Source organism: Schistocerca americana, chromosome 2 (assembly GCF_021461395.2).
Source record: "Schistocerca americana isolate TAMUIC-IGC-003095 chromosome 2, iqSchAmer2.1, whole genome shotgun sequence".
Taxonomy (NCBI): Eukaryota; Metazoa; Arthropoda; class Insecta; order Orthoptera; family Acrididae; genus Schistocerca; species Schistocerca americana.
The window spans coordinates 371091712-371111025 of NC_060120.1; the positions used below are offsets into that span (position 1 = coordinate 371091712).

Genomic DNA, 19314 nt, shown 5'->3' on the forward strand with positions numbered 1-19314 from the left:
AGTAAAACAGTTGTGGCATGCATGTAGATTTGCACCAAGGATTTCGCAGCTGCGCTTGCGATTAACTAGATATTATTTTCAGCGCTATGTTAATGTGTTCTCTAATTTTTGCTCTTCAAATTGTGTTTTTCTGTGTTGTCGTGTGAAATATTGTGACAATAATGGCGTGTGAAAAACGTAATACTAGGCTCCAAAGTAAACTGAGAAATGACAGTGAAGACGAAAGCAGAGTGTTAGCGCCACCGTGTAATAAATTAACTAATGTTCAAAGTAGTAATTTGGTAATTGTGCATAGGGAAATGGAGCGGGCTGCAAATAATGGTGTAGGCAGTGAAACAATTAGCGAACAGGGAAGCATTATCGATCGATCGGTCGGCAACAGCTTGCCTCAGGAATCCGAAATGACAGGACACAATCCTGCACATACTGTAGATTCAGGTTTTGCGTCCTCGCCGTTTTCGCAAATAAGTCAAGACACATTTCCTGCTTTTCAAAATGCGAATATTGCCGGTTCAAATGCATTGCCGAATAGCACTGAGGAACATGTTTCAGACACTAGTGCATTGTTATCACAATTAATACAACAAATGGGACAAACACAGCAAAAGCTTCAAAAGTTAGACACTATGGAACAAAATCTTAAAAACGTTAGACACAATGGAACAAAATCTTCAAAGGTTAGACGCCACGCTTGAACAAACACGTGAAGATTTAACTACTGAGTTACATAAAATCGAATCGAAATGTCAGTCTGCAATGATGTAAAAACACAAATTTGTGAGCATTTCCAACCTATTTTTTCACGGCATGAAAATACATTACAGAATCACGAAGCAGCCATAAAAGAACTGCAAACTATTGTTCATGAAAATCATGAGACCTTGCAAGCTAAAATTGACTCAGTTGCATCTACCGATTCGGTTACGCAACTTGCAATAACTCAGGAAAACTTAAAGGACACAGTAGATACGATTTCAACACAAATGGACACTCTGAAACTTGGTTCAGAAAAACATACTGAGGAAATAAGTACACTATCGGAGAAAGTAGCCGAACTTTCGGATCAGTTCACTAACTTATCTGCAAAGGTAGATGATGATCTGAATGACACAAGACCTGTAGCCATCACAGACACAGAAGAGTATGAATAAATTAAGAAATTCAAACAAAATCAGAATCAAATTAGTACGCAACACAAAAGAGAAATCCGGGAATTACAAGATCAGTTGGCACATGTAATACAAAACTTACATATTTCGGAGGACACTCGCGCTCCAACACGGGAAGAGGGACATAGAAATACGGAACAGCCGCAAAATAATAACACGGGGTACTTCGGAAATTATGAAAGAAATTGGCAAGACACACCGAATTTTGAGATGGAGCCGCCGAAACGACGTAACAATGGCCGACATGCGACTCTCCGACATGATGATTTTGACTATAAGCTGTTTATTACTACACGTAAATTCAAAACATTTAAGAATTCTAGCAACGACATTCATCCACATGCGTGGCTCCATCAATTCTCTCATTGTTTTCCTCCCAACTGGTCATTAGAGCATAGATTAGAATTTATGTGTGGCTACTTAGAGAATGAACCAGCTGTAAGAATGCGATCGGTCATTCACGATTGCCACAGTGAAGGAGAATTTTACCATGCCTTCCTCTCAGCATATTGGTCTCAGGCCACACAAGACCGAGTAAAACATAGCATCATAATGATGAAACATTTCGAACAATCTGAATTTTCCAGTTGTGAAATATTTTGAAGACATGTTGCACAAGAATCAGTATCTGTCAAACCCATACAGCCCCTCAGAACTCATCCGCATTTGCTTAATCAAATTGCCTGAACATTTATGACATATTATTTTGGCAGGACGTTGCAAAGACGACATTGAAGCTTTTCAGGGACTGTTACAAGAACTGGAAATTGACACTGACAATCACGGAACGCGAAAACAGGAACACAACAATTACAGGTCACATCTGTAGCAATTCCGCAGTGGAATAAATAATAACTGGACACGACAAGGCTATTCTCACAACACAAATCGTGACCAAAACAGACACCACCCTTATGACAACCGTTGGCAGAATAATAGGTACAGAGAAAGATCGCACTTCCGTAGTAATGAATATGACAGAGATAACCACAGAAACAGACAATATGGGAACCAAAATAATTACTATCAAGGGAGACAGAATAACTTCAGACGCAACGGTCCAGCGCGCAGTTACGATTCAGGGAGAAATTCTCCACCACGTGACCGACAAGAAAGAAACTATGGAATCTACCGACATGACGACAGACGATATAATCGTAACGACAGACCTGAATTGCATCAGAACTGGCGAGCTTCAAACAGGGCAGGGCCTTCTCGTCAAGGTGAATTTGTAGGAGTTAGGTCTCCTAATCCCAATAACGACGCACGCCAACAAAGAGATAGCAGACAATGACCCGCACCGCAGGCAGCCACGTGCGCCGCCTGGCTCAAAGAAAAATAACATAGACGCTAACATTGAGAAAAATTCCAGTATTCTTTATCGACGTATACCGTATGATAATTGCGTTCAAGTTGAAACTCTGTGTACTAGGAAGAGTAAAAGTTTACACCAAATTTCACATGTAAAACCGTTTATTGAAAGATAATCTGCTTTTTAACTTTGTCTTTGCCATAAAACTTTTCACTTCACATTTCTAGTATGCCTTGTCAGACTTAGGAACTGTTAACATGCAACAATGTTTTGAAGTTAACTGTCCAGTCTAGAACCTAGGGAACATATTTAGACAGTATTTACGAGAGCATTGTTATAGTGAACAGACGACACAGTGTTATTGTGTGTGTACATTCTTTCTTGTTAGTTGCACGATTACGTAACGACTATAAGGCTGACACACTTAGAACATGTACCGGTACTGGTAATGTGATTTTAACGCAACATTTTGGTTTACTTGAAAATACATTCTGGATTTGAAGTACTTTCTGTGAGATTAAAGATGACTCAGTATCTGGTTTCTTTGACAGCTACACGATTATATCACGATGCTACTAATGTGTGACACAATTTACATTGTTGCTTTTGCGGTGCATCTGTTTTATATCTGCACAGTTTTTCTGAATTCTTCTGGAAAGTAAAACATGTTTTAGTAGTAACTTTTGTGGTATAGCTACAATGAGACAGCCTTTTCCATAGCACAACAATACGTTACAGTATAGTACTTTCTTCATCACGGCAATAAGCATAATAACTATGATATCTATATGCAAAGCATTTCACTTTTGTTTATGATGAGGTGAGTACATTGACTTCAGCAGAACTTTGCTTACAGAGACGATAACTACGACACTTCCACAGAATTGTCTTACAGCAAGACGCACATTTAGCGCTACAGGACACGCATTTGAGTGACTAATTTTGTACTTAAAACATTTATTTTTAAAGATTTTTGAATTACAAAGAAAGTTTTCCGTGATACATTTCATTCCATTGCTGTAATCTGTAACACCTGAGGGTATAATTACATTAATCCTCAGGGGGGCACACGCTTACTTCGTGTACCATATGTTTGGCAAGCACGAGGAGCCCTAGCTAATATGGTATTTGCTTATACAACTTTACACATCGTACCATATTTCTCTAACACAGAATTAGACAGCTATCTGATTATTTAACAGAGAAACAAAATTTTTTTACTACATCAGTGACACATGTTTACGCAATTACATAATTGGATAACTTCACACTTATGAAATTGTATTTTGTCTGTACTTTGTGAACTGTTCATATATTTTTCGGAACCATTGTGATACTATGAGAGCTTTGAATGATGTATTTGATATGGGATCACGGTTTTTAAAGTACGTTTGAGGTAGATGACACTATTGAAATGAGCACAGAATTTCTTTTAGGTTTTGACATTATTGCAGAAAGCTACGACGTTTTTGAGATTTGGCTGAGGTTTTATGATGTTGTTATTACGACGATGATGTGTATTATGCTGTTGAGGTATGTTTATGATCAATAAGCTGATGCTATATGAGGAATTTGATTATGCTACATATTTGTAATGATGAAATATTGAAGAATGTCGACGAATATGTATATGTGTAACAAGGTAAGGAATAATGAGTAGTGGTTAGGAACTCTGACCTGTGAAAAAGGATGTTGGAAACCAAGAATCGTACTTTAAGAGTTACGAAATGTGTGTAAATACGCGAATGTATCACAATGCCGACGAAAACTTTTTGAACACTGTTATATTCATAGGATTTTGTTTCTACACATTTGCAACGCAAATTCTCGACCTGTGAAATTTTTTATATGAGACTGGCACTGTAATGCAAACTGGTGTCGTAAATATTTCAGTAAGAAAGTTAAGTGAGCACCTTCACGTAATGAGTCGTGAGCACCCAGCTGCACGACAGTTGCCTGGAAAAAAGCCATTAGTGTGTGCCTTTCAGAGGCACAGGTGGATAAAAAAAAGGGGCCATTATCCTCGCTGTTGGCATTCCTTTGTAGAAAGCATCACAAATACGACACGCACAAACTTGAAAACATATGATAACACTGTGGAGCTCTTAATTTATGATATTTACTGAAATACCTAATGAAATGACGAGAAATATTTTTATGTCTATACACCTGATTATGATTACTGTCTTTCTAGTTGAGAGATTTTTTTTACTACCTTATGAAATGCCATATGGCTAATGAATGATGTTTCATGCCTTCCTTTGTACATATTTGCTCATTTTCTTTAATATCTAGTTTCTAGCTGCACTGCAGCATTGGTTATTATAAAATTTAATAGATGTACTAATATCACTATTTTCTATCTACAGACCCAGTAAAGAATACGTTTATGATATACCTTCTTAGCAAAGAGAGCACAAATAGACGTTTCCCTTCACAGGAATTGCATAAATAATTTTTTTAATGACTTGGTAACTTTCTTGCAGAGTAAGTTTTTGTGATGCATCACTCTAGTGTTAAGATGTGACATAGGTATTAAACATGGCCATTTTTACTGTAATATTTTTTCTGCTTGAGCGATGTCATGCTTAGATATAAGTTATTGCATTTGCTGCTGCTGTTTGCCAGGTATAGTGCTACTAAATTTCACTTTACATTACTCTGTTAAGCCAGTTTTACTACTAATTTATTTTTCTTGTTTGCTGCTCATTGCCTTATATTAGTTGTAATATTGCAATTGCTCTGCTAATTTATTTTACTGCTGCTTGCTTTGCCAATTTGAATTTTTTGTCATTGCTGTTTGTGTTAATTGTTTTGTACTGCATTGCCTCGTCCCTTAGTTTAGTATCTGAGCTCAGTAGATTTAAGTTAGCTTAAGATGGGGTAGCCCATATAAGAGAACAAGTTGTGATGAACTGGAAGAAATGCATTGAGAAGCTATAAGAAAATGGTTTGGCCAAAAAAAATGTATTTTGAAAGAGGGTATGAACAAAAAAGTAGGGTTTATGGATAACTGGTTTAGGTAGGATTTTCTTGGAAATAAATGATGAGGTAAGATAATGGAAAATAAATAATGAGGTAAGAAATGTGTGAACATATAAATACAGAAAGCATGCTTGGATAGAATTTTTTTGGTGGAAACAAATGTTGAAATAAGAGGAAAGATATATGGAATGAAGTTTTGGGGTGGACTGCAGTACCAAATGTCACACTGAAAACAAACCCTGTCCTGTATTTTTGTGTTATTACACTATGTGAATTTGTGTTTTCCCTGTCTTAATGTGTTTAGCTAATAAGAGTTATGTTGTAGAATTTTTCTGATAATATGTTATTTTCTTTGTAAAGATGTTTAGACATTATTTATACTGTTCTGTTTTAATGCTCATGTGTGAAGTTGATGTTTCGAAAGTTATTCTGATCTTTTATGTATGTACTCATGTCATAATTCCTGTAACACTGATGTATATGTTACTTCGATTCTTTTGTAAAGTCTGTACTACAAATGTGTCTGTATTGTTATGTTCTTTAATGATGTATTTTGTACCTTTGTAATTGTATTCTTATGTTATAAAATTGTAATTGACACCAGTTCATCATATTATTAAAGTTCCATTTCACTGCACACGTTTCTGTTGGTCATAGTATATGGACAATATGTGAGAAGTAGGGACTGTTAGTGTTTGCATGTGCGTTAATAATTCAGCAAGGGACTGGATAACAGCATTGCTGGTTCTAAGGACAATTCCAAAAACTTTGTGAGTGCACAAGTGGTGGTTATGGACTTGCTATATTATCTGCAAGACTCTTCAATGGTGATTGTGCACCTGCACAGTCACAACAGATGGCTGCTGGCCATCTCTACAAGGACTACAGTGGGTCTACACCTTTGATGACTAACCAATACCATTATTTCTACAAGGACTGCAGTGGGTCTGCACCTCTGGTGGCCCACCAATACCGTAATCTCTAACAAGACTACAGTGGTCTGTTCTGTGATGACCTACCTATCAATATACTTCAAAACTTCGACTGACTCTGCGGTGGGTTTGCTCTGTTGTGGCCCATTACCTGTCTGCAAGTCAAGAGTCAGCACTGTCTTTCCATTGGACGGACAACACTACTTGTTCAATACTGTATGGAAATCCACTAGTTCCATATGCATTGTCATTTACTGCTCAGACTTTGAGAAAAGAAACGGCAGTTTTACTGTGATGAATGATCAGGACTGTCTTTATGGACTGTGAGAAAATTTTAGCTTTTGACCAACATTGTATTAATAAGTGTGTGCATTTGATATCTTTCTTACTGTAATTATGAAAATTTTTTCAAATCTGTATTGGCCAGTGCCCAAAACAATTTGTAAAATTTTTTGTGGGGAGCATGGGGGCTATGTAAGTAGGCTGTTTAGGTTTTCTTATTGGTAACGCCACGTAGCGTTCTGTATGAAAAATCACTGGGTGTGCTGTGTGCAGTCTGTGGCTAGTTTGCATTGTTGTCTGCCATTGTAGTGTTGGGCAGCTGGATGTGAACAGCGCTTAGCGTTGCACAGTTGGAGGTGAGAAGCCAGCAGTGGTGGATGTGGGGAAGTGAGATGGCGGATTTTTGAGAGGGGATGATCTGGACGTGTGTCCATCAGAAACAGTACATTTATAAGAGTGGATGTCATGAACTGCTATATATTTACGACTTTTGTACACTATTAAGGTAAATACATTGTTTGTTCTCTATAAAAATCTTTCATTTGCTAACTATGCCTATCAGTAGTTAGTGCCTTCAGTAGTTTGAATCTTTTATTTAGCTGGCAGTAGTGGCGCTCGTTGTATTGCAGTAATTCGAGTAACGAAGATTTTTGGTGAGGTAAGTGATTTGTGAAAGGTATAGGTTAATGTTAGTCAGGGCCATTCTTTTGTAGGGATTATTGAAAGTCAGATTGCGTTGCGCTAAAAAATATTGAGTGTCAGTTTAAGCACAGCCATGTATAATTTTTCTAAGGGGACGTTTCATATACTGGCATGTTATAGCTACCAATTTGACGAATATGCGTTTATGTGAAAAATAATGTTGCAATATTTGATGTAAACATTGCTTTTTTTGCAATGCTGGTTTATTTTTACAGACATTTTAGACTTGCAAAGGACTTTGTGACACTGATCAAGTATCAAAGATATAGAAAATAATTGATTTGAGGCTCTGTTGTGTCTTAAACCAAATGTGGTATGCAGATCGAACTAGTGCAGCCATCTGTTCACGCAGTCAAGTAAAAGGAGCCTAAAATCAACAGCTGATTTTCTTTCGCGTTTTATTTTTTTATTTTTTGTGGAGTATTACTGAAAGTTAGTCTTGTTCGACAACTATGTATCACTAGAATGAATTTTCGCTCTACAGCGGAGTGTGCGCTGATATGAAACATCCTGGCAGATTAAAACTGCGTGCTGGACCGAGACTCGAACTCGGGACTTTTGCCTTTCACGGGCTAGTGCTCTGCCAACTGAGCTACCCAAGCACGACTCACGCCCCGTGCTCAAAGCTTTAATTCCGCCAGTACCTCGTCTCCTACCTTCCAAATTTCACAGAAGCTCTCATAGTACAAGGTGCATTCAAGTTCTAAGGCCTCCGATTTTTTTTCTCCGGACTGGAAAGAGATAGAAACATGCGCATTGTTTTTAAATGAGGCCACGTTCATTGTCAATACATCCCAGAGATGGCAGCACCGTACGGCAGATGGAATTTTACCGCCAGCGGCGAGAATGAGAACTGTTTTAAATACTTAAAATGGCGAACAGCGTGCAATCATTCGTTTTCTGAATTTGCGTGGTGTGAAACCAATTGAAATTCATCGACAGTTGAAGGAGACATGTGGTGATGGAATTATGGATGTGTCGAAAGTGTGTTCGTGGGTGCGACAGTTTAATGAAGGCAGAACATCATGTGACAACAAACCGAAACTACCTCGGGCTCGCACAAGCCGGTCTGACGACATGATCGAGAAAGTGAAGAGAATTGTTTTGGGGGATTGCCGAATGATGTTGAACAGATCGCCTCCAGAGTTGGCATTTCTGTGGGTTCTGTGCACACAATCCTGCATGACGACCTGAAAATGCGAAAAGTGTCATCCAGGTGTGTGCCACAAATGCTGACGGACGACCACATGGCTGCCCGGTTGGCATGTTGCCAAGCAATGTTGACGCGCAATGACAGCGTGAATGGGACTTTCTTTTCGTCGGTTGTGACAATGGATGAGACGTGGATGCCATTTTTCAAGCCAGAAACAAAGCGCCAGTCAGCTCAATGGAAGCACACAGATTCACCGCCACCAAAAAAATTTCGGGTAACTGCCAGTGCTGAAAAAATGATGGTGTCCATGTTCTGGGACAGTGAGGGCGTAATCCTTACCCATTGAGTTCCAAAGGGCACTACGGTAACTGGTGCATCCTACGAAAATGTTTTGAAGAACAAATTCCTTCCTGCACTGCAACAAAAACGTCCGGGAAGGGCTGCGCGTGTGCTGTTTCACTAAGACAATGCACCCGCACATCGAGCTAACGTTACGCAACAGTTTCTTCGTGATAACAACTTTGAAGTGATTCTTCATGCTCCCTACTCACCTGACCTGGTTCCTAGTGACTTTTGGCTGTTTACAACAATGAAAGACACTCTCCGTGGTCGCACATTCACCAGCCATGCTGCTATTACCTCAGCGATTTTCCAGTGGTCAAAACAGACTCCTAAAGAAGCCTTCGCCGCTGCCATGGAGTCATGGCGTCAGCGTTGTGAAAAATGTGTACGTCTGCAGGGCGATTACGTCGAGAAGTAACGCCAGTTTCATCGATTTCGGGTGAGTAGTTAATTAGAAAAAAACAATCGGAGGCCTTAGAACTTGAATGCATCTCGTGGATTGAGGGTCCCTGCAGTAACCACAATTCCAAGGAATCGTATGTTCAAATTGAGGAACTACTTGCACTTTGTAAATAATATGAGTGTTCCAGACGAACTCCAGAGAAATAACAAACTATGGAAAGTTCCACCAGTCCTTGACAGTATTAGGAGAAAATGTCACTCACTGCCAGTTTCTATCTATCTTTCGATAGAGTACCAAATGATTCCTTTTTTCATGGCGAAACATCTCTTAGACAGTATGTCAAGAACAAGCATAATCCAGTCGGTCTGAAGAATTTTGTGCTGACAACTTCTGATGGGCTGGTACTTGACTTTTTCACTTACCAAGGAGCAAGCACTAGGCCTTTTGGACAACCAAAGCCAGATTTCAGTTTGGGAGGTTCTGTGGTGAAGAAGCTGGTGGTGAGTAAGGTTCCCAGCGAGCCTGTTGTGTATTTTGACCGATATTTCAATTCAATTACACTGTTACAATACCTGATAGAAAGAAAAATATATGCAGTAGGAACGATTTTAGTCAGCCGTGTTCCATCTACTCTCAAATCGAAACTCACTGCAGACAAGGAATTGATGAAGAGAGGGAGATGTTCCTTCGACGAGTTCGTCAGAGTAGATGGAAAAATTTCTGTTTTGAAATGGATCGATAATCGTTCTGTAATAGTAGCATATACATTCTCTGGTGCTCCTCCTACTAATGTAGTGAAAAGATGGGGCAGTAAAGTAAAAGAGTTCATTGAAGTACCTCTGGCTAAAAGTATCAGTGACTATAACAAATCAATGGGAGGTGTGGATCTTTGTGACAGAATGATTTCCTACTATCGAATCTCCACACGCACGAAGAAGTGGCCTGTAAGAGTCTTCTTCCATTTCACTGACATGGCAGCAATTGTGTACTCGTGGATTCAGTACAGAAAGGATCAGCAAGCATTAGTGCTGGAAAGAAATCAACCATGAATTTACTAGATTTTAAGATAAATTCCACACAAAGATGTTAGGAGAAGTGAGAGCAAGCATTTACCTCTCTGCCCAATTACAGACAAAAATAAATGGATGAGATGCCGAAACAAGGGCTGCAAAGCTAAAACCAAGTTCATATGCTCAGAATGCCAAGTATATTTGTGTATAACTAGCGACAGAAAATGTTTCTTTGACTTTCACAAATGAAACCATTATGATGTACTACCGCAATTTCAGAAATATCTCTTTTTCTTGTGTCTTAATTTTGTAACACTCTGTAAGTAATGTTTTAATGATAAATAAATAATATAAAACTTGTCTTCTTCCTTGGATGACGATGTAGTTAGTTAGTCAATAGTTACTTTGAGTCCCAGTGTCCAGCCGGCTGGACATAGGAAAATCTTTTCCGAGATGAACAGTAACAAAAAATTACCATTACAATGATCATTCGTGATACCCATATGCAATGCTCTTATAATAAAATATTTGAAAAAAAAAACAGAAAAATTTTCCTTGGGACTGAGGAGGCTAGAGATTAATAAATCTTTTAGTTTTACAATGTTGTTTCACAATCTGGTGGCCATTGAAAATTTGCTCCTTTTTTCCGTAAATGGGTAAGGGGTTTTGCAATTTCAGTGACTTTTGGAATTAATTTTCTATAAAAATTGGATAGACCCAAATCCGACTGTAATTCCTGCACTAAAGTGGGTGGTGGATGTTGGTAATATTTGTTTCACAATCTGGTGGCCATTGAAAATTTTCTCCTTTTTTCTGTAACTGGGTAAGGGGTTTTGCAATTTCAGTGAATTTTGGAATTAATTTTTTACAAAAATTGGATAGGCCCAAATATGACTGTAATTCCTGCACTAAAGTGGGTGGTGGATGTTGGTAATATTTGTATGGCATCAACACGTTGCAGATTGATGCTTGCACAATTCTGGCAAGTAACAGATCTCTAGCAAAACGGCATGACATTTTTACAGGTTGAGTGTTAGTCGTGCTGCATGTAAATGGTCAAAGACTTCTTATAAACACATTGTATGCTCCTGAATATCCTTGCAGAACACGATCTTATTATCAAAATAGGCTATGATTACTTTGGTTTTAATCCTTTCAGTACACCATTTAACAGATATTGAAACGTTGCTGGCGTGTTTTTAAGTCCAAAAGGTATCAGAAGATATTGATAATCGCCAAATGGAGATGACAATGCTATTTTCTGATGTTATTGCTACAATACCCAAACTGATGGTACCCACTTCATAGATCCGAGGTTCAAGGTAACAACACTGTCACAGATTATCTTAGGTTCCTGTTGTATTTGACATGGGTAGACATCTGTAGTTTCCTTGTTGAAATATCGGTAGTTACAACAAAACTTATACATTTACTACCATCAGAAGATTTCTTTGGTGCAGTAATAACAGATAAAGGCCAGGGGCCTTCTGTCATTACATCGAGAAGTTAAGGGTCTATAAACTCTTCCATAACAGATTGCAAATGCTGTGGGACTCTGTATGTTTTCTTCTAGACAGGCCACTCTTTCAAGGGTCTATAATGATGAGTTAGTGTTGTGGCAGGCAATGGTCTAGGAGGATCAAATAACTTAGTGTATTATTCTAATAATCTCTCCATGCCTTCCTTATCCTATCCCTCTAGATGTGATATTTTCCTCCTCAGTTGGTTAAAGTGACAGACCGTTCATTTGTTGTACAGAATGATGCAAACTTTCTAACTAAGTCATCTCCATCCGGTACTTCTAAGCTTCCTATCAGAATACATCGTGATAGTTGAAGTTATCAATACGAACAGGCACAACTCTACTTCCATCAATTTCCTGTACATAGGATAAAGTGCATCTTCTAAAAAACTCCCCTTTCTTAGGCAAAGGCTCATCTGTATGCAAACATAACCAGCTGATCAACTCCTACATCAACCCAGATTAATTTTCCAGTACCTTTTGATATGATATCCCACGAGTTGACTGTAAAGAACTTTGTATGCAGTTTAGACAGCTACCCGTGGCCTAGTGGTAATCCTTTCAACAGTAATGGTTTTCCATCTGTGAAACAAAGATGGAACAGTTTTCCATCCAGTTCTGCTATAACCCCCTTCCATATACACTTCACACACTTCAACATGAAGTGTAACCAGGAAGTCTAAGCAGAGTATGATTCGTAGTCACAGCTAACCGTATGGAGAACTTATACAGTAAACCCGAAGCTACTTTCTGCCACTCGGGATTCTAGCATTGCCGGACCGAGCCAGTCAAAATAGTCCCCATCCTATGCTGCTTAACCTCCAGTGTAACGAATTCAATTCTACTTTAGCAAGTATATTTCAACTTTCCACGGATAACTGAGATCCTATAACTAATTAGAATTTACACATTTTTCTTTTTTATGTAACCAGTTAGAAAAAAGCCTGCCACTGATTCTGCACTGATGTGACATATTCTAACCATTACTAGGAGAGTTGTGCAGTGGACACACTACTCCCTACCCCATTTAACGGTGCGGAACGAGGACGACTTTGTGACTGCCTTCCCCGTCTGTGTGAATGTTTGTTTGGACTATTTCATTCAGATTGTCCAAACATTTCACATCTGTGATAAATATCATCAGTACCACATCACATACTCCATACTATAAAAAACACAAACCTGCTAGAGCTACCGCAGTTTCTACTGCTTCAATCAGAGTTTTTGGGAATTCGATACAAACCCCATATGGCACTTCTGGTTGTATAACCTGTAAGAACACATCAAGTGCTATTTTCAGCTTCCTGTAATTTGACCTTATTCGCATTATTATCCGCAGTGAGCTCATATGTATTGACATTAATTTTGTTTACGTGACCTACAAAATACTCTACTGATTCCCCATGCTTCTGAAATATCCCGTTAAATTGCTCGTGGGAGTATCTCGATGCTTTTTTCCTTCTATATATCACTACTAAACCCTCCCTGAAGGCGTTAAATGACTATATCTGTCGCAATTTCGCGTGGCACATAACATACGTCCTAGCGTATCGTATTGACTTTAGCTACACTCAGTAACAGTTCATAACTCCAATTTCATAACGTAGCAGCTGTATCCATACTATCAAAAACACAAAGACTTCTGCCCTTGATTTTCCGGAAAGTGGAGTGATCAACGAAGCGGCGCTAGTATTAAGGATAGGTGCACTAGCATGTGACCATTCCCTCATGTCCTCCATTAGTTGCCCTAATTGTATCTTCAACTGTGCTACTTGATTTATCACGTTCTGTATCGCATCTTGAGCCAAACCTTGTTTATCTGTACTGCCTACTTAATATCAAAACAAGCAGCCAGTACAACCAAAATAAAATGAAAAGGATGAAGAAAGGAGGTAAACAATCATACAGGCTCAAAAAAACTCAGAAAGCAGCACTTGATATTGCTGCCTAGGACATGGTTGCTGCTGAACTATACAACTGGCTACAGTCTTCTGGTTCGTCCATTGCCATCTTCAGCAGTTTTTCTGAGTCCAGTTATAATTAGGTACAATTATAATCCGGCCGAAAGAGGAGGCACGCTTCTGACGTCAATTGTGATGGAGCTTCAGGGATGTCTGGGTGTGGGCGACGGTTCTCTGCTGAAGATGGATGCAGGAACAACAGCAGAAGGCAGTTCATAAACACAAGTAGCTATTTCTTTATTATTGTTTGTTTACAGTCATTAGACTTGGAAGCTGCTTGAACCGATGGCGAGTGAGGCTAATACACGCCACAGCGTCTCCAGACCCGTATTAGTTAGTGATAGCACTGACTGTGCGCCTCCACTGCGGTGGCTGTATCAAGGTAAGGTTCGCGGTACCTGACCCATTATATACTGGCCCAGTGTAGCTGCTCTGCTGTGAATATGTCAGGCTGTGCCTCGCCCAGCTGTGCGGGGAATGGGAGCCCTTTATGATACCTCAGCAGGGGAATGAAAGCTGATGCTCCGTGTAGAAGTCTCATGAAGGGAGCGAAGGGCCCGAGCACCCGGACGTTAGGCGTCAGACAGAGGTCCGGAACCTGGTGACGGTAGAGATGGCCGTGTCATCGACATGGCATTGGCCAGCACAGATTGCACGTCACGTTGGTGCCCACCTGTTTAATGATGATGTTTGGTCCAGGAGGGGTTTAAATTTAGCTTCTCCTGACTGATATGTGCTGAAGTGTCCACGTTTATTTGTCACATGGAAATGTTCTGGCATAGAGACAATGACTGGGGTGGCTGTCATGACGTGAAAGTTGGTCAAGTCGGGGTTCCCAAAGTGTGGCCCACGGCAGCATATTGACACTTGACACACGGAAGTCTGATGGTATGGGAGGAGCGACTTCTGCTGGGTTGCTTAGCAAGCAGGTCAGCGACGAGCAGTGGTCGATGTTCGTTTCCCGTTGCGCCGTTCTTGGCACCATCTAGTTTCGCTTCCATTCAGTATGGCTCGGGTTCGTTTTCCCAACAGCGTTCGTTCTTTGTTGACACTGATATACAGGCGTATTTATAGATTTACACAGAAACATAGATAATTGGGGAAACAAATGGAATAAATCATATGGCTTCAAATGGGTCTGAGCACTATGGGACTTAACATCTGTGGTCATCAGTCCCCTAGAACTTAGAACTACTTAAACCTAACTAACCTAAGGACATCACACACATCCATGCCCGAGGCAGGATTCGAACCTGCGACCGTAGCGATCACGCGGTTCCAGACTGAAGCGCCTAGAACCGCACGGCCAAACCGGCCGGCAATAAATCATAATTACATTATTACTCTGTAACGAATCACGTACCAAAATACTCATAAAATGTTCTTGAAAAATCTCTGAACTTTTGTTGGCGAAACTGGGTTTCGGGAAGTAGATTTGCAACCCATTCCTCGAGTGGAGGCTTTACTAGCAAAACTGGCCAGGGGCCACTCTTTTTCCAAAATAGACCTGAAGTGTAGTTATTCATGGACGCAGAGATACAGTTCCTAGTACTATATACACCTCTTCGCTTGTATTGTTGTAACAGACTAATGTTACTACGATCTTCCAGAAATACCTAGAACAGCTCGTTAATGTATTCCTTTTTGTGGTAGATACCTGGATGACATTCCAATAGCACTGGAGTATGTGGGAGCAGCATTTTCAAAACTAGCAGGCTTTATTTTAATGACTTTCTTACAACAGCCTGGATGCATAAATGTAGCTTCTTTGAGCTTATCATATGATAATTAGTGCACATTTTCATCAGGTGGAGATCATACCCAATATACTACACGTCGACGTGAGCAACAAATTGCCGACGTCAAAAAATCTGTGGGAGTCGTGTACGAGATGATTCTGTTCCTAACATTTTCGCTGTTACTCAGTAGAGGGTATGATTTCAGTCAGGATTCCCCCGAAAAGGATAGTAGCAATAGCGAAGACGTGCAGTTCGTACTGACCAGAAGTTCGTGGGATTCGTCGTTACTCTGGAGAGAGTGCCGGAGGTTATGTCGCAGCCGGTAAACTCGTAACTCCGCTTGCAACAATCGTTCTCCCGCGGGCAGAGCCGTCACGTTGAACAGGAATACATCCTCTCGCTCGCTCCCTGCAACAAACAACAGTATTACTAACATTTAGGCAGTTACACACACTGAGGAAGTAAATGGAAGAGTGGTATCCAGCTTCATTAATATGATGGAAGAAAGTTCTTTACTGTGTGCATATTACGAATTTTTAATTAAATCAAAATTTTTTCGTGTGTATTCTTATTAGTCCCTCCCGTTCTTAGAAATTTGCTCGTCACTTTCGTTTGGAAGTCTAGACAGTATTTGGTAACTACGAGACTAACCGAAAATGGGAAATGGTTTGTGTGTGTGTGTATGTGTGTGTGTGTGTGTAAACAGATTTACTTGCACAACAATCTCAGTATCGTGGTATTTCTTGAAATAAAGTGAGTATTGGAATGAAGACCATCAAAGACATGAGCAGTGTCATCGCGCGACATAATATCCTGTGATATTTTCACATGTTCTCGTAATCGGTCAAGCGATATGACTGATAATTTAGATCGGATAAGGCGACGTTACAGTTATATCTCACAAATGCTCAGTTGGGAAAAGATATGATTATCGTGGAAGCTAGTAAAGATGACGAAAGCACATTAGGTGGTGGTAGATGTTGTGAGTACGGGCGTTATCATTCTGGAAGAAGAAATTTCGCTGATATTACAGCAACAGTGCAAGAAAGACCTGTAGTTTCTTTGCATCTTGGTAGATTCTGTGGTGTGGTGTGACCCTCGACTCAAGAGCCAGCCGGTTTGAAGAAAAAAAATTTGAAACTTCCTGGCTGATTAAAACTGTGTGCCAGACCGAGACTCGAACTCAGGACCTTTGCCTTTCGCAAGGCAAAGGTCCCGAGTTCGAGTCTGGGTCAGACACAGTTTTAATCTGCCAGGAAGTTTCATATCAACGCACACTCCGCTGCAGAGTGAAAATCTCATTCCGGGGAAAAAAAAAAAAAAATCCTCCAATGTTTGGCCCATAAGGGATAAAATTCCTAATCATCAGGCATTGCACCAGTGTTCTGGATTAAATCCTTAGGCTAAGCGCAAATTGAGACGCGTATAGCACGTGAGACGCAACACGACACCACAGCGCGACGCGCACGTTCCGCACATGTCGCGGGGGTCCAACGCATATTGAGACGCGTACACGTATTTGCACGGGCCAGTTGACGACGCCCTGCGCTGACAGAAACGAAGCATCTCGTTAATTGTCATACTTATTGTGGTATACACGTTTTAGTAAAACGCTACTCAAAATTCGAAACGTTTACAATGAAAAATAAGGGTCGCTATGATTTTGCGTTCGGTGCGTATTACACCATATGTTGCTGCGTATGAAACTTAGCTAACATGTTGAATTTTTGTTTAGACGTGGGAGGAGGTCTCTGTCTACCTCCGATCTCGAGAAAATGGATCCTATGTAGCATTCTCACTTCCGATCTCACGTCCGCGAGAATGAAACACTCGCTAATCTCTCACATCTCCTAAACCGCTCGAGACATCGCAACGAAAGTTTGGTGAATGATAGCACACAAGGAGGACAGTATTTTGCCAGTTCGTAAACTCACGGAACTTTCTCATTTATGGTGATATATCACTACTTACACTTTCCGTTTTATTTTTTTCACTCCAGTGACTAAATTTTTAAGAGTTATCGACAGCTAGCGAGTATGAAAATAAACATGAAATTTCTTCTCTTATGTTACTGCAAACCGACACTATGAGGTTTCTCGTAAGCTGGTGATTGCCAATTGCTTGTTTAATGAGGCACTCTGTTTCAGAATTGTGTCGCAATAGCTAAGATGAATACGTGCAAAACTATACTGTGTTTTGGCAAAGGAAGAACAATTAAACCTGCCAACAAGAGGGATGTGGCCGTTACTCATAAATGGTGATGCTTCTTCGAATGAGAAAAGGTTAACAACTCACACAAAAATAAATTGCCAATTCTGCTGGTAATTTGGATGAATCCCCGTAACCCATCGTATTTTTTTTAACAATAAGCGACTGGAATGGAAGGTTAGCAAAGGATTTTGTTCCTTCTCTTGATCTGAGCAGTATTAAAATAATTATGAGCGTTCCTTCAGGCCGAATGATAGGCACATTCCAGATGTTGGTTACTCATTTACGGCTTGGCAAACTTACAATGTGTGATCGCGGATAAAATAGTTGATACTGAGAAAAATAAACCATTGATCTGTCGCACAACACAATGGTCAGTGTATTGTCAGCAGCGGACGATAATCCGCGCGATTGGAATGTACAAGCTAACCATGTGTGCCTTGTGAGCTGGAGTTCGAAAAACATTGTCATGAAAGTAGATCTGCCCTTGTCAGCAGTATTTCAACAAATTAAATATATCTAATCACCACACTCTTTTAGGATATTCCTCCTTTCGTAAAAATACCGACCATATTTTTCATTTGTGTAGCCTGTTGAATAATTAGTTTATTAATGCTGACAATGTGTATGCAACAATTGAAATGCTTTTTCTCATCACGGCGAGGCAATTAAAACATTGTTATTTGTGACTGCTTTTCGACTGTTTCTAACTTTCAGTGGAAATATGATGTTTACATGTACATAGTATAATGTCTCTTATTACATCCATATCCAAGTAACGATAGTGAAACTTTACGTACTTCATATCTTGGACGCTTATTACCAGAAGCAAAAAGTGGTCATATCTGTGGAAATTACACCTTTTCGCCTTTTTGCAACAGATCGTAGAGATACATCAGTATAACAGGCAGCAAGTAGGTAACCTTGTTTTACTTTCCTGCCTTGCTTCTAAATCACGTGATTTTATAATATTCCTTACTTCCTTATTCACTACCCTCACGACGAATCGTCTGTCCCTTCTTACGATCTGAAAACATAGTGGAGGCAGAAGATATAATCCCAGTGGTTAATGGCTCACCAGCTGCTGAACTGTGCATTGTTCAAAAGAAGAAAAAAAAAAAAAAAAAGAACTGCACAGATACTCGTAACTGAAAACTATTACGCACTAACGAAAATAAATGGAGCGCTTGAACGGCGAAAAACGAAACACTACTCAGTGGTAATAAAATTCAGCATACCACAAGGCTGTATTTTTAGGACGGGTAGTACTGCCCATATGCGCCAAGCCGAAGTGAGCATATGGCAGGACTGCCTTCCCGCTCCCTGCCACACCCCTCCCGCAGTGCTCGCGTGGGGCCAGGCGCGAGAAACTGTGCCGCAACCACGTCGCTCGACCTGGCGGAGGCGCGTGTCGCGTCAGCTCCCAATCTGCGTGGTGCCATTTGAACCTGTGAATTTATAAAAACGCGCGCTGCGCTGCGTCGCGCCACACGCGCTATATGCGTCTCAGTTTGCACCTAGCTTTATCAGAGGTTCTTGGATTAAAGGTCTTCAGAACGTTCTGCTTGGCAGCGTCCATAATGCTATTAAAGTT

At 40.1% G+C, this 19314-nt stretch overlaps 1 protein-coding gene across 1 annotated transcript in view; it reads right to left on the reverse strand.

The window, feature by feature from the left end:
* The window catches only part of LOC124594028 (bone morphogenetic protein 8B-like), a 149762-nt gene that overhangs the window by 95378 nt on the left and 35070 nt on the right, over positions 1–19314 (reverse strand). Inside the window, exon 3 of the mRNA XM_047132380.1 lies at positions 15775–15920. Within this exon, the coding sequence (XP_046988336.1) occupies positions 15775–15920 (146 nt within the window). The remainder of the gene's footprint in view (positions 1–15774; positions 15921–19314) is intronic.